We start from the raw sequence: 22,478 nt of genomic DNA on the forward strand, positions 1-22,478 counted from the left end.
AGCTAAAGAGCCAAGCAGTGTTTAAAAGAATACAGTGTCCGTGTAATTATTTCGGGTAAAGCTAGCCGAATGGCGGGAAGCAGCCCGCCGCTCCTATTACTACAGGACTCAATGGCTTTAATTATACCATAATTCATGCAATGTCCTTTGCAACAAATCATAAAATTTCAAATTTATACCATGGATCAGTAAATGGCAATCTTTTTTTCCCTAAGAATAGATCTTTTACTTGCTATAACCCTTGGTACACCTCCTTCAGGCAGGGAGTCCTAACATGCACTATTCTTACCTACCCACTCTGAGAGCTCCTGACCTATGCCTAGTCAGACATAGGTTCCCATTACAACTCAACTCCACCCATTGGGCCAGCTTTACCCATCTCCATCCCAAACACCTGGTCTCCTCTCTAGGGAGGCTCTAGGTTCCTGTGCCAACTCCACGCATCCCTACTACCCAAGACCACACTCTCTCTCCAGGGAAGAGTACTAGAGTCAAACCAGCAATGCCACCTACCCCCAAAGCTTGCTGAGGATCTTGTAGCCAGCGCCTGCCTTCCAGCCCTCCACTCCTGGCCTTCCTCTTCATAGAGTGATCCTACACAGTCACCATCAATCCCACCAGCACCCACTACCTGCAGCCTTTTCTAGACTCCTGGAGGTTGACTGTGAGCATCCTAGGCCTGTACAGAAGGTCTGTGGCTGTTCTAGGTAGGAAATATACTTGAACTCATTAGCAGAGCAAAGACCTTATAAACAGAACACCAATAGCACAGGCATTAAGAGAACAATTAGCAAATGGGGCCTCAGGAAACTAAAACATTTCTGTAAAGCAATGGGCACCATCACTCGACTAAAGAGGCAGTCTACAGAATGGGGATAAAAAACTTTACTAGTTATACATCTGAGTTAGGATCTAGAATATATAAAGAAATCAAAAAATAAACAAAAAAGCAAAAAACCCAATTTAAAAATGGGCACAGAACTAAACAGTTTTCAGAAGATAAAAAAAAAAAGTCTGAGAAACACTTTTTGGTTCTTTCTTTCTTTCTTTCTTTCTTTCTTTCTTTTTTTTTTTTTTCAAGACAGGGTTTCTCTGTAGCTTTGGAGCCTGTCCTGGAACTAGCTCTTGTAGACCAGGCTGGCCTCGAACTCACAGAGATCCACCTGCCTCTGCCTCCCAAGTGCTGGGATTAAAGGTGTGTGCCACCACCGCCCTGCAAGAAATACTTTTTAAAAATGTTCAACATCCCAGTGTAGATCTCTGTATCTGCTTCCATCAGTTGCTGGATGAAGGTTCTATGATGACAATTAAGGTAGTCATCAATCTGATTATAGGGGAAGGGCAGTTTAGGTGTCTTCTCCACTATTGCTTAGAGTCTTAGCTGGGGTCATCCTCGTGGATTCCTGGGAATTTCCCTCGTGCCATGTATCTCACTAGTCCTTTAACGGCTCCTTCAATCAAGATAACTCAGTCCTGAGGCTCATGGATCAATGATAGGGTGTCAAGGCTATAAGAGCCACAAACAGTGGACAGCCACAAGGACACATTGTCTTTTGGACACAACAGAGCAGTTGCACATATGAACTCAGAGATTTTAATAGAACAATAAAACCTGAGCAAACTGAAGCCACATCAAGTCTCAGCAATGGAGAGGGGAGATGTGAACAGAATTCCACCCTCAGCCAGTAGCTTTTGGCAGTTGTCAGTTTCCTCCAAGAGTAAGTTAGGTAAGTCAACCACTCTCCAGTAAAACTATACACACAAATGGGTCTTGAAACATTAAAAACAAAATAAGACACAAAGTTGGATGGTTGATATATAAGTTATATATAAAAATATAAGAATTCTATGTATATTTTTATAAACTAACATGCAGTAAAAAAAGCAGTTAATAGTCAAAACCCAGTATACAACATCAAACACAGAATGATTTAAATTCGATCTTGAGGATAAACAACAAAAAGACACTAACCAGTTCTGACATTTTTCACTTAATAATGTTTTATTTGCCTTCAAATTTGCATCATATCAGGAATTAAAACTACTTCTGTAACCTCGTTTGTCAGAGATACTTACAAAGCACTCGGCAGCATCGTCCATGAGGCCAAGCTGAAACCTCTGCTCATCTTTGAAGCTTTCTGCAAGAGCATGCCTTATGTTATCTGAGGGAAGTGCTTTTTCTCGACTGTGTTGAAACTGGGCAAATATTGTCTAGAAATCAAAAGTACATCAGTAGGTCTAATGCCAACATTACAAACACTTTAATAATTTCACAGCAGAGAAATTCAAGAGAGCATAACCATACCCAGAAACGAATACAGAACAGTCAGTCCTGATATTCCATACAAAGTGAATTATCCGGGAACTGAGGAGATGGCTCAGAAGGCAAAACACCCACTTGGATACTGGAGTCTGAAAGTCTGAATCCCCAGAAACCACACAAAAAGTCTGGGTGGGCATAGAGTGCCTGCAAGCAATCCCAGTATGCAGAAGGCAGGGATAGGGAGTCCCTAGAGCTAGCTGGCTAACCTGACTCCCCCAAACACAGCTCCATGTCCAACTAGGGACCCTGCCTCAAAACAACATGGAGAATGACTGAGGAAAACACCCGACACCCAAAGTCACCCTCCCCACCTTCAACTCCCAGCTGGAGTTATAGGCATATCCAAATTCAGGTCCTCATGCTTGTACAACAAACTGAGCCATCCTCCCCTCCTCTGTAATAGCCCTATTCTGGAGCTGCCAGAACTCCCCCTTCCTCTGAAATCCTTCTCTCCCTTCTCCCTCCCCCCAGCTCTCTCATTCTCTTGCTTGCAACGCTTCTGTGTCCAGACCTCTTTGGTATTCATTGAGAAACATTTTGAAGTTGTTTCTAAATCTACCTGGAAGGTTCTTCTCCCACAAGGCCCTTTACTGAACGCCATCACCTAGGTCTCAAGGAAAATGTCAACCTCCTCGTACTTCCAGTTTCCTCCTCGGCCATCCACATTCTTTCTCTCACCTAACATACTCTGCATTTGGCACACACATGGTCTCCTACCCCACATTTGGCACACACATGGTCTCCTACCCCACAAAAGGCTATGAAGGTTCCAGGGAGTGGGGTTCTGTGGTTGGTTATGTTAATAGGCTCTCACTATGTATCTCAGGGCAGCCTTGAACTTGAAATTTACCTGCTTATATATCCCAAGTGTGGGAAGAACAGGAATTGTTACAAATTGTGCTCAGTGAATTAACCCAGGCTATATCAGTGCATTAGGCCAGTAATGAGAGCAGCACCCTGAAGTCAGTAACAGTTGAAAACACATTCCTTAAAATGAATAAACAGCAACTACAAAGCAAAGTATTCTCAACAGTTTCATATTACTTAAAATATCAATTTTTAATTATCTAAGACAAAATCCTGTGATATTTTAAGCATTCATTTTCAAAACTATGTCATTTGACAATGAACTTCAGCCCTAGCCAAACGAAGCAGCTATGAAAATGAGAATTTTGGAGGACCAACAGTAATTACTAGATAGTTACCTTCAATGCACAAAATATACAGGCATCGCCCTGACACACATGTCCAGTCAGAACTCTCAAGCTTCTTCGGAATATATCTAATTGCCATAAAACCTAAAAAACAGATTTAAATGAAAAATAGACTGAGCTTGTTCTCATTATGAAACAAGGGCATATTTTGACATTTTAAAAGCATTAAAATAGTAAATGACTTCTTTAATCCCTGTACATAAATGGACTTGCATAACCACTAGAAACAATGGGAAGCACAAGACTACACAGAAGAAATTCCAACCAACTTACATGAAAAGCCACGGCAGGCACAGAGCACAAGAACAAAGTTCTCAGTTAAGGGTCAGGACAGACAGGAGACAAGGGACACTACACGGAGAACTTGGCTGAGACATGAAAGAGGAAGAGGTCATAATACTTAGCACCACCGGAAGTCTGGGAAGGAAGTATAATTAGACTTTAAAGCTAGGATGTACTAAATAGTGGTCAGTGCGTCCTGCCAAGAAGAATGGGTATGTGTGTGGTCATACTAAATGAAAGCGGCCTGTGGCAACGGGGGCATGGTAAAGAGGAAGTCGAGCAGCGAGCTGAGTATATTTGCTGCAATTACTCTTTAGACACTTGCTACTAAGAGAAAGGCAGACAGCCAAGTGTCAGTGTTGAAATAAATCAGTCCACTACCTAAAAGCCATGTTTGTAAAACCTGAATTCTACACAGTGAAATAAATAATGTTACTTGTCTCATACAGTTCTTGTGAGGATTAAATAAACAAAATGTAAAGGGTGTGTACAGCAGGGCCTGACACATAGCTGGTACACAAGTAATTACTGTAAAAAAGTTCATCAAGATTCCCTGCATCTTTTAGTAATTTCTTCAGGTAATATAACTTATAAAAACCAACTTCAAACATCTAAATTCTTGACAAAAGAACAAGATATTAGTAAAAGGTTAAGTAAAAACAAAATGAATGTTTTGCAAAACACTTGGTAGTATTTAACTTTCTTACATATTATCTCTTAGCATATCACAAAAATACAAGATTGATATCCATTTTCAAAGGTCTCAACCAAGACGAGGAAGATTAATAATAGCAAAATGTCCAATAACACAAGCTCCGAAGGCAGAGTCCTGGGCTCCAGCTCTGAGCAGCTCTTGAACTGACAGACAAATGTTTACTGTAGCATCTATCGCCAAGCATTGTAAAGGTTAAAGGAAATGGTATATGTAACAGTCAGACAGGGATCGAATTCATAGTAAGTGCACAGCAAATGTTAGCTATTAAATATAACTTTGCTTCTAACTCAAAGAATTTATCAGAGTACTAACATGCTAAGCATGTTTTAACTGTATGCTTTGTCACGAAAAAGTTTTAGATTATTCAGTGAATAAGACATACTCTAGCTTCTGTTCATAAAACCAATGTCTTTCATGTTGTTTCAAGAGTTGAAGTATCCTCCATCAGTGGGCCTCCAAAGTGATTACTTAATGCCAATCTCAGTGCCAGGCATGGGCATCTCCCTTCCACCGATTGGTCAGGGAGCCAGAGGCACCCCAGAACACGTAGGCATAATATTATCATTGCTTTTGGTTGCCCGCCATAACCAGATGATAAGATGGTACCTGCTGAAGACACCACCCACTTCCATTGCAGGACACAGAGAAATCAACCTGACAGACTAGGAAACCCTCTCCCCCTTGGCTAGCGTTCAGAGTGCTGGAAGGTACCACGCATGCTAACAAGGGGAGAAAAGACATCGACAGTGGCCTTTCTGGATCCTTCCAGTTACAATAGTGATCTGTCTGCCACACTGAATGCACTTGTGCAACAACAGCATAACAGTTATGAGAGTAACCAACTGTTTTCTGATTAGCTACAAGGTCTGCTCCATTTCAAGTCTGGTTCTGTAAACTTGTCAGAAGTTTGTCATGACTAGGGATATCACAGGCTCTAGGGGAAGGAAAACTCATATTAAATGGTTACGTTGTCAAATTAACTTCCAAATCTGTTTGTACGCAACAGATTAGTGCTGCTCTCACAGAAGTTTCTTTTTGCAGTAGGTAACAATTAATGCAGAGACTCAGTATCTGGTCAATGTACCAACTGTAAACAATAGTTAGTACTAAGCTGCCAGATGAAGAGAACTCTGAAGTGCAGACTTCTAGATATGACAAGTTTGGGCAAATGTCATTTCACAGGACCTGTGGTTATCTGCAAGGAAGATCTACAAGATCAAGCCAGTAAAAATTCTGGCATGAATAGGGAAGGAGCTACTGAGACCACACCCCCCAGCAAAGGAGCTCTTGACACTGATGGCTGCTGAGGAAAAGTCACTTTGAGGGAGAAGAGGCCTCTAGTGGGTTGCTTATGCCAGAGTGAAAGGCCTAAATCCATGTACATACGTGCAGTACTATTTGGACGGAGGAGGAGGGGATGAGGGTAGAATAACAACAACCTCCACGCCACCACTATGATATGAAACTGGGAGGTGACAAGCTGGGGAGTCCCAGAGAAATTGAAGGGAGGGAGTGAGGGATGGATATAAGACTATATTGTATACATATATGAAATTTATAAAAAAAATAATCCTTCCTGTATTCAACATACTAGTATAAAGCCTTAAAGTCCTTATCACAAAATTACTTTAATTATAATTCATCCTTATCTTCTTTCATAAGATACAGTCTATTGCCTGATAAAATAAGTCTCAGCTAACTGCTGAACTAATTAGTTTTTAGTGACATATACTCTTTTTTAATTAATTAGTGGCATATACTCTTTTTTAATTTCTTGCATGTAGTTATTTAACATGAATCCTAAAAAATGTGTGGTCTTTTTACATTTCGACAGTTTACGTATCCCCTAAAATTCATACACACAGTAAGTTTAACAAAGGAATATACACTTTGATCATATTCCTCACTTTGAAACACTATAAAAATACACTGACAACTGAGAACTGGTATAGAAGCCTTACTCTGACCCATATCTTTTCATAGGTGCATCTGAAGTTGCTACAGCCTTACAAGATGTATTCTTCAATCAATTTCTGAGCAGGCTTTAAAACAGTCATGAAGCCGATTCTTAACAAGGTATTTTCTGGCAGAAAGTCTGCCTGAGTAGTAGTTTTGTGGATGAGAATTGGCTTTGCAGATCAGCCTACAGCAACATCTCACACTGGAGGCTGCTAGAGCAAGCAGGACAGAGTGATGCTGGGTCTCACCCTGGACTGCACAGGCCCCCTCCAAGTATTCCAGTAAGAACAATGCGGAAGTCAGCCTGGGCCAGAAAAGGAAACATCCAAACTAGAAGGAATCATGCTGAGAGCTCATGGGAGGACCAGGATGAGACCTCGCCACCAGCACCTCTCCACATAGCCACCAAGAGTCAAGACAGAAAACTCAAGTGCACAGAGCACTGGCTAAAGAAAAGAAGTGTCTGGAAGTACATTAATGTTAGGAGTAACTAAAACTCCCTGTCCAAGAAACATGAACAAAATGATCAGACTGTTTTCAAATAAATTAATATTGCCCCAGAATAAAGTTCAAAATTATCTTTAGGTATCCTAAAATATCTATAACCCCACAAGGTGAAACTTCTGTGACATGCCCTACACACACACACACACACACACACACACACACACACACACACACAACCAGAACTTCAAAATATAAAACTATCTTTTATATAAAGGGCAAAATTAGTAGACAAGCACAGGAAAACAATTCATAGGCTAAAGGTAAAGACTGAACACATGATTCTGAGACATGAAGACACATACCTAATTATTTGCTAATGAAAATCAATGTCTAAGATAAAAAATGTAGTATGACAAATAGCAGATTAGACATTGCAAAAACAAAGACTTGGAGATATAGAGACGAACAACACAGAATGATACGGAGGAAGGAAGACTAAGAAGGGCGTGCATGAGCTGTGTGTCACTCCAAACAGCATGTGAGTACATGCATGCGCTGTGGGTACTTCAAACCACATGTATGAAACTGGAGTCCTCCACAGAAGGGACAAACAGGACAGCAACTTGAACCAATAATAGTAAATGAGTTCCAAATAAAAATTACAAATTGACAGCTTCAAGAGACTCAACAAGCTCAACCATGAATGACGTCAAGAAACCTGTAGAGACACAATGTTATAAACCAGGGATAAGGAAAAACCTGAAGAGGGGCCACAGGACAGGACATGACATACAGAAAAGCAAAAACTAGAACAACTGTTTTCAATAGAAACTATGAGTGTACAGAAAGAAAACTATCAGGAGGCACCAGGGAGTCCATATCGTCTCCCCCATTTGAGACACACCTAAGGCTGGTCTTCCAAGTCCTGATCTTCCTGTCTCTACCTCAAAAGAAGCGAGATTAAAGGCATGCACGACCACAGGCAGCTTTAATCTGCTAATCTTTCAAATAGGAATGAAGTATGTTTTTTCAAACACACAAAAACTAGAATAATACATTATTAACAAGCCAGCTCTATTTAAAAAAAAATGCTAGCAAAGGTCGTTTAAACAGAAAAAAAATTCTGCATTGAAACATGGTTCCATTTAATGTAGTAGGAAGTACCATAAACAAACACTATATAGAAAAATGGTCTTTATGGCAAAGTTCCATGGAATGTCCATTTAAAAAGAAAGTATGTTACCAAGAGAATAATTTCTTGACTATGAACATTACCATACTTGGAATTTGTTTTTGTAGCAACTTTTGTCTCCCTAACCCCCCCCCCCCCGACACACACACATTGTGGAAACTAAAGAAAAGGAAAAACGTAAAGCAGAAAACAGGAAAAGACCTGAATTGACAGCTGGATCCAATGAAAGCATCTGGAGCTTGGATTTCCTCATATCCACTGCCATTCAACAAGGATTTTCTTTTCTCTTAATAGTGCCAGCAGAATGCCTAAGCTGGGCAGAACATTGCTGTTTGAGGTCCAAAGTGAACCAGAATCAGTGTTTTCCTAAAGCCTCTGGCTCCCCTTCCTGGGTGGGTGAGTGGGTGCGCTAAGGAACGTTCGGGGGACATGTGCTCCAAGTGGAGAGCCACTGAGAACAGGTGACTCAGCGTGGAGCATGAGACACATCACAGGTGTGCATCACAGGTGTGTCTGTTCACTACACTGGATCTGCCGCTCTCTACCTTAGTGTTCGGAAGAAAACATCTGGGGCTGACAGAAAGCAAAAACATACTATATAAAAGAAAGATTATTTAAGAGAGCAAATTTTACAGTTATTGAAATAATTTCTTAAAAGGTGTGAAATAGAGAAAATAACTGTTCGTTAATCTAAAACAGTGATACTCAAATTATGATTTCAGAGGCAGTTTAAGGGTCACTGGGAGGTGAAGAGAGCTGAGCTACTGAAGTAAAATAAATCCGTATTATTTTAACCTAAGCAGCTTGTTTCTTTTTATCCCATCTACTGGGATGTATACTAGACTTACTTTTAAAAAATACTGCAGGAGAGTGTTAGCTAAATAAAACAAAAATGTTCATTTAAAAATATTTTTAATCTATTAAGCATTGTGAATAAAAATTTTCTTTACATCAGAACAAAAGTATCATTCTTTGGAGAAATATCATTTCCAATTATTATAAAAACCAAAATGTTCAGCGAGATTATCTTGTGTCTCACTAAAAGTGACAGGAGGTATTCCAAGGCTGAGCAGAATGCTCAGTTGGTAAAGTGCTTGTCATGCAGGCCTGAGGACCTGAGTTCAGATCCCTGGACCCGTGTAGAAAACAGTTATGGTAGCATGTATGTAGCCAGTGCTGGGGAAAGAGGAGAGGCAGGCAGCTCCCTGAAGCTCAGTCAAGCCAGCCTAGCTGAACGGATGAGCTGCAGTCCAGGGAGTGACCATGCTTCCAAAAAGGAGGTGGAAAGCAGCTGAGGAATGACCCCTGGTGCTGACTTCTGACCTCTGCATGTGCACACGTGCACCTGCATGCTCATGGGTATGTGAATGGGTGCACATCCCCCAGCACACAGCCCAATACTGGAAGTCACTGCAGTTAATGAAGAAATAAAAGAATCATTACACAAGAGGGCCCTTAAATGTCTTTAACAGAAGAAACAAGGAACGAACGGTCTCACCTGTACAGCGCTATTAAGAAAGCAGCTGTTCTGTCCTGGCTCGTTTAACAAGCCGACAGTAGGGGCTAGGGACAGCAAACTTCCAGCCTGATAGGCTTTTCCAAGATTACCACCAGGCTTCCGTAAGAATTTTACCCAGGCCATTTTTCAAGCAACTTCTTTTGCATTCAAGCTAAGTAGTAAGCTTATGCGGTGTTCCTTTGGACGACAAAATGGGTGATGTCTTGAGTGGTCTGCTTAAACCCACTGTAATCCACAATAAGACTGTATGCTTCTAAGTCCATATCTTCCCTGATGGTCTACATTTCTCAGGACTTTGATAAATCAAGGTAAATGTTGAAGTTCTCCGTGCTAAAAAGCAAGGTATTTTAAACAAGTCCTTACAGGTTTTATAACTCTTAAAATTTATAAGTTCTATACATTGATGAAAATAATTTTAACTGCTAAAAATATACGATGAATGGATCATCTTCTTTAATATTTAAGTCATTAGTCCTGATGGGCTAAAAATATATAGAGAAGGTGCAAGGTGCAGAGCTGGCATCTGTGGGGTTCTTCTGGGCATGTTTTCTTTGTTTCTCTAACAACGCAGCTTTTCTCTGATCCAGGTGAATTTATCAAAGGTGACTCCATATTTCATCAGCATGACCTCAAAGCAAGTCTACAAAAAAAGAGAAAAGAAATGTTTAAATAAAAGTTGATCAAAACTTTCTCACTTATTATTTCATATAATCACTGAATAAAGAATTACAACTCATCATCAGAAGGATTAGAATAGCATTCTGAAATACAAAAATGAAAACATGTCATTTAGAATGTTTTTTAAGTTGATAGGACAATAATCACTACCTATCACAAGACTGCAATGCTAAGAGGAAGGTTTCCTAAGAAAAATGTTCTCTACAAAAAGTAAATTAGATGTGTAGTGGTATTCTGTACTTGCCAATAATAAATTATTATATTAAATAAATACGTAATCTATAAGCAGACGTTTTCTAAGAACATTAGAGTTTATGTAAATTAATATTATAATTATAAACTAGGCAGAGTAAATAAATATCTCTAGTAAGGTATTTCTTTTTTTTTAAACAAATGTATGCTTCTGTTTTAATGGACTTTAAAGTTTCAACTCCTGAATTAAAAACAAGTTCTTGCTATCAGCATTTTCTTTAATCAACTGAATTTCCTCCTTGCACTCTTTCATTTAACAAATTTGTACCAAGCCATGTACTGTACTGAGCACTGAACCTACACAATGAAGTTCAGACAATGCTTCATACAATGACAACACATTAAATTATAGAGGGCACTAGCAGCCTTAACTGGGGAAGGGTCGGGTAGCAGGATAGGATGTGTACCTTACACTTTAAGCTGGATGTTGAGAAATGACTAAGCAGCTTGTATCTACATCAAGATTTGAAGGAGGGAAAGCCAGCGGTTGGCAAGGACCCAGTTTGTGTGAGCAGTGACTGCAGGTAATTACCTGGATCGAATCTGGTCTGGTGGAGGAACATAAAGAAGACCAGTGTAACCAGACAGATGCTAGAGAGGAAAGCATACTGCAAAGGGACGATAGGAAAGCGACTGCATAGGGTCGCAACAGACGCTGTGTTAACTCTAGGTCAAAGTCACCGAATTCTATCTTCAGAGCACACACAGCTGAGCGACTGGGTCAGCCTACTATCACTGATCAAATACCCACTTGGTAACAAAGCACTAAAGAAGAAAGAAGAAAGACACCAGTCTCTAACGACTCACCCAACAGACCTTGTTTCCAGGCCAGCTTATCAGCTGCCTGGTCTCAGATAAATTCTTCCCATCCCAGAGTCAAGACTTGCTCACCTCACAAATGGGGTAACAGTAATTGTCCTGCTTAATGAATTAAATATTTTTAAAATTATAAAGTATGTTAGCTGTTTCCTCTACTTAACTCTCTAAGTTTGCAAACTCCTCTTAAAGAGATCTAAATAATCCTGAAATACATCATATATACTGTTTCTAATAAACTCAGTCATGGTTTTACAACTTTAATAGAGCTCTAAATGAGAATGGCCCTCATAAATTCACATGTTTGAATACTTGGTCCCCAGTTGGTAGAACTTCTTCCAGTTGGGAAGAAGTGGGAGGTGTGGACTTGTTGAAAGAGATGTGTCACTGAGGGAGGGCTCTGAGGTTTCAAATGCCCATCTCACCCCAGTTAGCTCTCTCTCCTCCTACTAGCAGATCAAGATGAAACCTTGCTGATTCTGTGCACATGCTGCCTGTTCACTACCACATCATGATAGTGATGGACTCCTATCCCTCTGGAACTGCAATCCGAAACCAGCCCTTCCTTCTATAAGCTGCATTGGTCATGGTGTCTTATCACAACAATAGAAAGTAACTAGTACAGCAGCATTTTTAATTCTTACCTTAAATTGTGTGTGTGTGTGTGTGTGTGTGTGTGTGTGTGTGTGTGTGTGTGCATTCACATACCATGATATGGGCAGAGAGGTCAGAGGACAACCTCTGGTCTTGGTCTGAGCTTTCTGCCTTGCTCGAGACAGTCTCGTCATTGTTTTTCTGCTATGTAGGCCAGACTAGCTAGCCTGCGAGCTTCCTGGAATTCCCCTGTCTCTGCCTCTCAGCTGTGTAAGAGTATGAGGATTAGACACTTGTGCTACCTGTTCAACTTTTATGTGGGTTCTGGAGATTCAAACTTATGTCTATACACTTGTACAGAAAGTATTTTTATCACTAACTCATCTCCACAGCCCATACATTTCTGTTTTTAATGAGAAATCATTTTAAAATTATATTCTTTCAACAAAACCTCATTGTCACCAATTCTATGCCATGAAGTAAGATATGTGAAGCAATTACTCCCTTTTAAGAACTCAGGTTTGTGAGGGGCACAGACACAGATACTTTAAAAATACTGTGCCTTCCATTCCTACATAAGATGTCAAACAGGAATGTATGTGTTCAGTGCTGTCTTCTGACTCAGTAGCTCTCAAACTGAGAGTTGTGATCCCTTGGGAGTCAAATGACTCTTTCACAGGGGTCACCTAAGAACACTGGAAAACACAGATATTTACATTATGATTCATAACAGCAGCCTAATTACAGTTCTGAAGTAGCAATGAAATAATTTTATGGTTGGGGGTCACCACAACATGAGGAACTGCATTAAAGGGTTGCAGCATTAGGAAGGTTGAGAACCACTGGTCTAACCTATCCCTAAAGAGTAAACAAAAGTCAGCTGTAACGAAAAGCAGGGAGAAAGTCTGAGAATATCAAAAGTGACTGGCTCCTGAGGAGGAAAGAGACAGCAGTTAAAGCGATGGAGAACCTCAAATACCACGGACCAAGAAAGACATTTCTAGTTGTAACCTTTCTATTCCAGAGAACTCTCAAGCCACACAGTACAAATACAGGAAAGTACCGATATCCAGGGCCATCTGGGAGAGTCTCCATCAAGACTGTATTACAGGAAAACCTGTTTATGAAGTGGTAGCAAGAACAGGCACAGCCCCTTTGTGCTCTGTCCTGCCCCCACTACACAGATTACTCTAGAGCACCACTCCTGTTAGCAGGCAATAAAAGCCCCTTAGGAATAAATTCCCAGACTTCATGAAGTCCCTCCACCTCCTCTGCTCCTGAAATCAGCTCACATACATATTAGAGCCTTGTCACCTGCTTCAGCACAAACAGGGCTAGTTTATGACTCGGTACTCCTCAGAAAACGTGAACAGAGCAGATGCAGGCCAGTGAGATGGCTTAGCAGTTGGACACATGGTGGGAAGAACGAAACAGTTCACCTAAGTTGTCCTCTCACTGCCACATGCGTGCAGAGGTGTAAATATATATGCGAAATCTCTCTCTTTCTCTCTCTGATTCTAACTACATAAATATGCAAAAAACTAACAACAAACAAAAACAGGTAGGGAACTGAGCCCTCCAATAACATAATGTGATAGTTTGAATATAATTGGCCCCCATGAGCTCAGAGAGAGTGGCACTATCAGGAGGTGTGGCCTTGGAGTAGGTGTGTCACTGTGGGGGCTGGCTTTGAGGCCTCCTTTGCACCCTGTAGAGTCAGTCTACTTCCTGTTGCCTGTGGAATGAGATGTAGGACTCTCAGCTCCTTCTTCAGCACCATGTCTACCTGCACACTGCCATATCCCACCATGATGACTAGGCCTCTGAACTGTATGCCACCCAAATTAAATATTCTCCTTTATAAGAATTGTTGTGGTCATGGTGTCTCTTCATAGCAGCAGAAACCCTAACCAAGACAATAGAGAATGAAAAAACAGAGTTAAGACAAACAACATAGTATCAACTAGTTCACAATAATCTGTAAATTAAAAACAAAAAATTGAAAAGATAGGTCACAAAAAATTTGAATGAAAGAGAAGAAAATATTTGTGATTAATAAGTTCAGGCTATACCCAGAGACTGATTTATCTCTCAACCCCCATCAGAGAAGTTTATGTTTGTAGTAGATGGGATTAACACAAAGGCCAAAACTGGCCAACTATAAAGATTAAGAGACCAGAATACTCAGCTCTAAATGGAATATATATTCCCCATTCTTCAAAGGCTTAGGGATCACTGTGGAAGACAGTGTTAAAGAACCAGATGCAGTCTATGACTTAAAGCAAACAGTGTCTTCTGGACAGTGCAGGGAAGCTATACATATGAATATATGCACGGTAACTGAGAGAGAACACACAAGACCTCTGAAAGTCCAAGCCATATCAAATCCACAATGGAGAGGGAGTTGGACAGGAAACTCCACTTTAGCTGAGGAGTTACTGAAAACTGATAGCTTCTAGGAGAGGGAGTGTCGGTTTCTTCTAAGAATGCAGCCCCTGAAAAGTAGATCACACTCCAAAGGAAGATCACACATGCAAAAATATTTGGGCAACACAAATTGGTCTTGATGGGCTTGAAAACAGCAACACAAATTGGTCTGGATAAGTGGGGAGGGGGTAGATAGAGGAACAGTTGGGTGGTATGGTATAAAACTATAAAAGAATTACTAAAATAGTTTTAAGTTCTCATGCAAAGCACTAAAAAGCAATGCAAACACACACACATTAAGCATGATTTAAAAGTCAAGAAGCATAAATATACTCAAATTCAAGAATGATTCCTAGAAAGAAAAGGTAAATACTTCTAGAAAGAGGTAAGAATTTCAGAGTTCAACTTGAGAGGTGAAAGCAAGCAAAACAGGTGACTTAAAGTTCAAATATAAAATGAAGAAGTAGAAAAAAATTGTCAAAAGGAAAATAAATCAAACTTAGTTTCTGCAAAAACTACACTAGAAGTATCTTCACGAGGCTGATTAAAGAGAAGGGAGATATAAAACCAGTAGAACTGATAAAGGAGAAAAGATCATAGATATGTATGTGAAAACATTGTAAAAGAATGTCTAAAAATAGTGCTAAAAATTTAAAGATCCAGATAAGTGCATAGCAAAATATAAAGTACTAAAATTAATCCAAGCAAAAATATAAAACAAAAAGACTAAGTAGTTGAGTTAAAAATAGAAAAGAGATAGGCATTCTCCCTCTGATAGTGGTGCCAGAACTGGACTCAAAGTCAAATGTTACCTAATTTTCAAAGATCCATTGCTTCCCAATGCTAAATTATCATAGGTCACAAGGAAAATAAACTACATTTTTAAATAGCCCTTCATATCCAAACATGAGCCCCAAATCATGAAGGAAACATAACCTTCATTTCCAAGCATGGTAAGCCTCACACCAATGTGACAGAAAACTGTAGTTGCTGGAAATTTATTGACAAAATTCATCAAAAGAATGAAAGATAGTTGATTCCAAATGGAAGCCTATATCTATGCCTAAGTAAGTCTTGAAGAGGTGATGCAGAAGAGAAGTAACACACTCTTCATAATAGCCAAAAAGTGGAAATTGTCCAAATTCTATCAACAGATGGATGAATGGATAAACAAAATATTGTGTGGTCATACAATGAAATATTAATCAACACAAAAAGGAATAGAATACTGGTAACATGAAACATGGATAAAAACCAAAAACAAGCTGAGTGGAAGATGCCACTTTTTGACTGTAAATGAGTTAACTACAGAAAGGCATTGCATTGTATGAGCTACTAAGCTAAACCAACATATATATTTTAAAGATATATTGACTTCAAAATTTAAGTCTCAGGAAAAGTGGTTCTGCTTTTGCTTCCACAGAGGATAGAAAGCTGTGGATTTCTTACTGGCTAATATGGTTTGATCAAACAAGACCCCCTGAAGTGATGGCCCAGGAGGTCTAACATCCATGACAGCTTCAGGACTGCTGGCTGCAATAGATCAACTACACAGGATACTCCACGAAAGATCTGATTAACAGCACCCCCAATCAGCAGGAAGAAGTCTAGAGAACAATGCCCAAATTTCCAAATATTGTTTATAAATGTTTGTTTTCATTTAAAAGGGGTTGATTATAAATAGTTAATGATCACAGTCAAGGTCTTTCTAAAGAAAAAAAAGGGTATGATAAAGAAATGAATACTTTGCAGGTTTATTGATACAAATTTAAGGTCGGTTTTGTTATATGTATATTTCTACTCTTGTTTAAGGTATTAATGTTTATGATGCTCATTTAAAAATGTAATGTATAATTTAAAATAACAGGGTAATAGATAGTCATTTATAATAGCCAAACTTATAGTCATGTTAGTTAGATTTTCTAGACACGCAGAGATATATTTCAGTTAGATAATCTTCAACACTTCAAAGACCTACAGAATATGGCATTTAAAATGTTTTAATAACCTAAACTTTTCTCAACAGTGAGACATGTCTGCTCCTGGCAGCACCAATTACTTCAGAGAGATTGATGGGCATCAAAAAAACTTGTTATGGAATGTGCCTTCAATGTGATAAGGCTAGCCATTTAGGTAAGAAACTGATCTTGCCTGGACTGCTTTATGGTATACTGTATGAACTGGACATGCAGGACCCACAGAAAAGTGACTGCTGAACTTTCCAAAAGATGGAATGGTCCTTCAGAGTTCCCGCTTCACAGAAGAAACTGCCAGACATTCTGTAGGACACAGAAGAAAACATCTTATGAACTTTGCCATTACAGGTAGAACAGATCTTCAAATTTCCTGCTTCATGGAAAATACCGGATGCCGATACTATGGGCCTGTAGGCTGAAGATGGATGCCCCAATGTTACAGAAGAATTTTGGGTGACTGTCCAGGCAGTGAGATGTCTCTGTCAATTCTAGAGCTTTGGAAGTTGCTTACAATGCACTTCCTGGTTACTTAGGTAATATTATATCTTTCTGGGATCTTTGAAGAGTTGAAGACAGGTAGTTATAGTTTTCCTTAGTTATGATGAAAGATAAATTAGATATGAAACTTTCTAGAAACAAATAGACTAAACAGTGTAAGAGTAATTCTTGCTTGATACTGGTTTTGTCATATGTAATTTCACTATGTTAAAGTTAAAACCTTACTTTTTATTTAGACAGAAACGGGTAGATGATATGGGATTCCTTCTGTATATGTGCTGCTCTTATTGGTTAATGAGTAAAGCCGCTTTGGCCAATGGCAAGGCAGAATATAGTCAGGCTGGAAGAGCTATAGAGAGTAGGCAGGGTCAAAGAGATGCCATGTAGCTGCTTAAGGAGACAGACACCATGTAGCAGCCCAAGAAGCAAGAGGTAACAAAACGAGCCTCATGGTAAAATACAAAATAACAGAAATGGGTTAATTTAAGACATAAGAGCTAGCTAGAAATACACTTGAGCCATTGATCAAACAATGTTATAATTAATATAGTTTCTGTGTGGTTGTTCAGTTCTCGGCGTCCAGGAAACAACACACACACACTACTATCATGCCTTCTGGCAATATCTAACTGCCAACAAGCATTAAAATTTAAAATATAAGACATACAGGGCTGGAGAGGCAGCTTAGCAGCTGGGACACGTGCTGCTTTTTCAGAAGCAGAGCTCTGTTCCCAGTGCCCCAGCCATGTAGTTCATAACTGTTGCCTATAACAACAGCTCCAGGGTACCTAACGCCCTCTTCTGGTCTCCACAGGCACCAGCACACACATGTGACACATACATACAACACACACACACATACACAAATCCACAACAATGACAAAAACTTCAACACCCACCACCCCAATACTGAGCGTTGTGTACTGAGCAGCAGCAGTACACAATGAAGGAAACAAAAGCAGGCACCCTCAGCAGAAACACACAAGCCTAACAAGGCATCTGCAGAGGCTCCGCATCCCCTCTCAACATGTATGGCCTTTCTTCTAAGAGAGGCGGTGCTTCTTTATCCTCCACTGCTCTAACTCTCTAATCTCCTCCCACCTTATCAGTGTGGTAGATACAGGTCCTTATCTGCCCTATACAGTGGCCTCCTGCCAGCCACTTTCTTATGGGGTGGCCAGATCCAATGAACTTGAGACTCCGCAAAGACTGAGCAGCTAAATGGCATGCTCACCTCAAAGCTGTGGTGTGTGTAAAGTTGTGGCACGCTGCTCCAAAAAATGTTACTGGACAAACTCTGGTATACACCACTAGCTAGCATCCTGAACTCCTCTCAAGGTTTGAATCCACAGGTCCTCCCTTCTTGTTCCTCACCCACTAGTGGGGGTGCATACTTAGAGACACCTCTCCTTCCTGCTGGCCCTCTTCTCTGAGGTGGAAGATATTCCTTGAGCCTCTCTGTCTAAACAGACTCCAAGCTGCCTGCCTTCCCTCTTAGAGCTCTGTGAGGGAATGGCTATCCGAAATTGGACACAGGCTGAGCAAGAGCCACAAAAGTCCCTGTTGTAAGTAACTTCCAAGTGAGAGGAACACCTAGTTCCACACGGGGCCTGGGTGCTCAGACACTAGGGTATACTCCAGAACAAAAGTACCCAAATCACCTAAACCTTTTCAGGCCAGGGCTTGTTTACAGCCACTCTCCAGAGAGACCTTGGGACCAAATTAAAGAAAAAAACAAAGCAACAGTGCTTTTATGTAACAATGATCCCATTTGATAAGCAATGAAGTGTGAGAACATGTATGTTTTATGTGAATGAACATCCAAGCAATTTCATTTGTTATTTGAAATAGAGTTGCTCAACCTGGGGAAAAAGAGAGAAAAATCCTGTGCCAAAAATAACTATGAATTCTAGGCTAGGTACATTTATATAATTCATAAAGGTATCTGTGTGTGTGTGTGCGTTTGTGTGTTCACAAATGCAAAAAGATAAACTAAATCTCAAGAAATGTAATAAAATAATGTTAGAATTATGCAAAATTAAAGGGACTCTCAGTAAATTCAATATCAAATTGTCATGGAGAATTGTTTTAGGAGTTAGAAGTAAACAACAAGCCAACAGTTTAAGTGATAAAATGTGAGGTTAATATATAGAACTCGATGACAAAGCAATATATATCAAGCTTAAATGCTGCTAAAATGTGAAGTTCTGAATGCAACAGAAAACAAAAGACTGAATATAAATCAAAAGACTAAAAAAATAAGAAAACAATCCTTCTCTCCAAAAAGAAATGAGACAAGGTTGCAATAACTACAACCAATAAAACACACAAGGAACTGCTGAAGGCTACAAACAAAACAAGTTTACAAGTGGAAAATAGGCTAAGACTATACATCAACAAATGGAGAAGACTAAATTGTAACAAACACACACTCCTTGGAATTTCACAAACTGAAACACACTATATACCCATCAAACTGGCAAACTTCACATCAGGACTGTGGCACTACTTGAGGTAAATGGCTAGTTATAATAGATGAACATTTTATGATTGACTAATGATAGCTATGTAAAGGAGTACGTGCATAAGAGCAACAAATCGGAAGGTTGGTCCAGGAATGTGTGAGAAATACCAAGGTCCTGGGCAAGAGCAGCAGACGACAGACTGCTAAGGGAAGGAATACAAGGTACCCTTCAGAAGGCAAATCAGCAAAGCATATGAAGCAGGAAGTTGAAGGTGCTAGCAATGTCTGGCTTTACCATCTCCAGGTCCAACAGCTGAGCAGCAAAAACCAAGCAAACTACAGGGACTCCAACCCTAAAAGACGCCCTAAGGCTGGGTTGGCTGTTACTCTTACCTCATATTAATCCCAATCCTTTTACACACTAATATATATATATATATATATATATGTATATGTATATATGTATGTATATATACATATATATATATATGATTTTTCTCTGCTGTGTATACTATGGCCAGTATAGTATTCAATAAGATAAAATTAAAGCAGTTTGGAAGATACTAGTATCAACTTCTTTTCACTATCAGTATTTTTAAATCCAGGATTTAAAAACTAGCCTGCTTTTCTGAATCATGGTTACTCACTAAAATCCATTCCTCTAGCGCACAGCTGAGGGCGTTTGACATGCAATCACTACCACGACCAAATGTTTCTGATCCCCAATAGCTCTCTCAAGCCTCTTCATAGTCATAACCTTTGCCAGTGTAGAGGGCGGAAGTAAAATAATGTTCACACACACATGTACATGCATAAACACACATACACATCCTTACACAGTGTACACCCTGCTCTCCAAAACATGAAGACAGGCAAGACGCAATCCACTGATGGTATTTGTGTTTTATGACACGGACGATGACAGGAGTTTTGAGGGTTTTTTTGGGGGGGGGGAGTTGGAGTTGGGCCAGTCTAATGATAGGAGCTCTTAAAAGCAAAGAGGGCTTTCTATAGCTTGTGGGGAGTGAGGAGAAGGTGGGCAGATTTCACTCCTGTAGGGCAGCAAGGATGTGGCACCCACATGAGGACTGTGGGGAGCCTTTAAGACCAAAGACCGGAGATTTTAGTCCTACAAGGAAAACAATCTGCCTGTTAGCAGATTCTTCCCTGAGGACTCTGCCAGCCAGAAGCCTACCCACGCCACACTCTGACCTCAGCCTTGGACAACACAGGACAGAGACCTTGTAGAATCCATCTGGACTGGCTCACTAAAAGCTAAAAGAATGAATAGGAATTATTTTAAGTTGCTAAATTTGTGGTAATTTGTTACACCACAATAGAGAACTATGACACCCAACTGAAGCAAGTATGCATCTGCTTTTTGTTCCCACAATTTTAATTTTCTGGAATTTCACACAAATGAAATTGTACACTTATTTCTATTGAACAAACTCTTTGAGTTTCACCAATTTACTGCACAACTCAGCAACTGTCCACTCCTTTTTTTTAAGATTAAGTAATGTGAATTAACATACTAAAATTTATATGTTTGGATTGCTTCCAACTGAGTTATTGTAAATAAGCATGAACACTGAGTGCAAGCCTTTTACAGTCTGTTTTTGGCTGGTTTGTTTTTCCCCATTTCTCTTGGGACGATATTGAGTGGGATTACTGGGATGTATGCTTGCTCATGTGTCACGTCATAAAAAATAATCACCAGAGTGCACTGCAAACTTTCAAATACCAGTTTTCCATTCCCAACACTGGCATGGGGGAGCTGTAGCTATGCCAGGTCTTCACTAACACTGTTACCTCACTCAATGTCTCTTACTAAGAGACACTGCCGCTTCTGGCATTGTTCCAGTGTGGCCGGAGCACACACTTCTAGAGCGAGTGATACTGAGCAGCCTTTCCCAGGCTCAGGTGCCTTCCTCGCTCGGGAAAGACTTATGCTCAGCCTTCTAGTCATGATCTTACTGGCTTGTATGCCTTTAGGAATTCTTTAATTTTGAAGTTCTAAATTCTGGTGAAGCCTAACTTATCAAGATTTTAGATTTTACACCTGTTTTTTTTTGGGGGGGGGGGCTTGCTTTGGCAGCTATAACAAAATACCTTTGTTTAGATATTATAAATAATAAAAACCTATCTTTCACAGTTTTGAAGGCTGGGCATACAAAGACAACAGCGGCTGGTGAGGGCTGACTTTCTTCTTCATCCACACATGGGAGAAGGGTTGAGCAAGGTTACTCCAGCCTCTTCATTCATGAAGGTTTTGTTTTCCTGACCTCCCCTAAACCTCACCTGTTAACACTACTGCACTGGGATGAGGTACCCACTTAGGTATTTTAAGGGTTCGCAAACATTCACACAATAACAACTACTAATATACCTACATCCTACCCTCTGACCTCACTTCTAGCTACCTGACCTTCGGCATTTTCCATTCCAGAAGACTGGCCCCTTGTCATTCAAACACATATCGAGCAAACTCCCACTCTCTGGAGCCTTGACAGTGGAATGGCTCTGCCTGGAATTACTAGTGCTCCCTGATCCCAGTGGCTTTGTCTTCTCTCACTTCTAAAGCCCCACCTTCAGCTACTTAAAGTTGCAAACCACCGTGACTTCCAGCTTCCCTTCCTAACTCCCCTGCTCTACTTTTCTCTCCCTTGGCACTTTGTACCTTCTAAAACACTATATAACTGACCTGCTGTGTCTTCCACTCAGTTCTCTGAAAATGTAAAGCAAACCTCAAGCCTCTTCAGTGCTTATTGAAAAGTAAGTTATTGAGGGGAAAGGAGAAATCCAAAATAACAAGGACTCTCGAGTGTTCCAACAAAAATCACCTATCAGTGTCCAACCTTCTGACACTGAAATATGATGCTGTCATCTACAAACATGTCCAGTTGCACTCATAGCTAGGCTGGGACCAGGCTACCCTTGATCGGCAGACACAAGACAATTTCCTACCCTCTGGCAGCCAGCTCAGTGTCGGTACTACACCCCCAAGGATACAGTAGAAGTACGCCATGCCTATATGGAAGCACTATAGAGGAGGGAAAACTTGTGGTGCTCAAGCAATTATCTAAGTTTGGGAAAGTTATTAGAAGACAAGGGCTTCAATA

At 40.1% G+C, this 22,478-nt stretch overlaps 1 protein-coding gene across 2 annotated transcripts in view; it reads right to left on the bottom strand.

Annotated features, from left to right (window-relative positions):
• Positions 1–22,478, bottom strand: part of Usp53 (ubiquitin specific peptidase 53) — a 56,201-nt gene that overhangs the window by 29,405 nt on the left and 4,318 nt on the right. The window contains exons 2-4 of one of the 2 annotated variants that reach the window (XM_005357227.2): positions 9,631–10,291; positions 3,529–3,621; positions 2,077–2,211 (exon numbers count right to left, since the gene is read on the bottom strand). In XM_005357227.2, coding sequence (XP_005357284.1) covers positions 2,077–2,211; positions 3,529–3,621; positions 9,631–9,774 — 372 coding nt within the window. In that variant the 5' untranslated portion in view covers positions 9,775–10,291. Of the gene's footprint in view, positions 1–2,076; positions 2,212–3,528; positions 3,622–9,630; positions 10,292–22,478 lie in introns of those variants that run through there. The other variant, XM_013350052.2, reaches the window with a different exon arrangement.

The sequence above is a fragment of the Microtus ochrogaster genome, chromosome 21 (assembly GCF_000317375.1).
Source record: "Microtus ochrogaster isolate Prairie Vole_2 chromosome 21, MicOch1.0, whole genome shotgun sequence".
NCBI lineage: Eukaryota > Metazoa > Chordata > Mammalia > Rodentia > Cricetidae > Microtus > Microtus ochrogaster.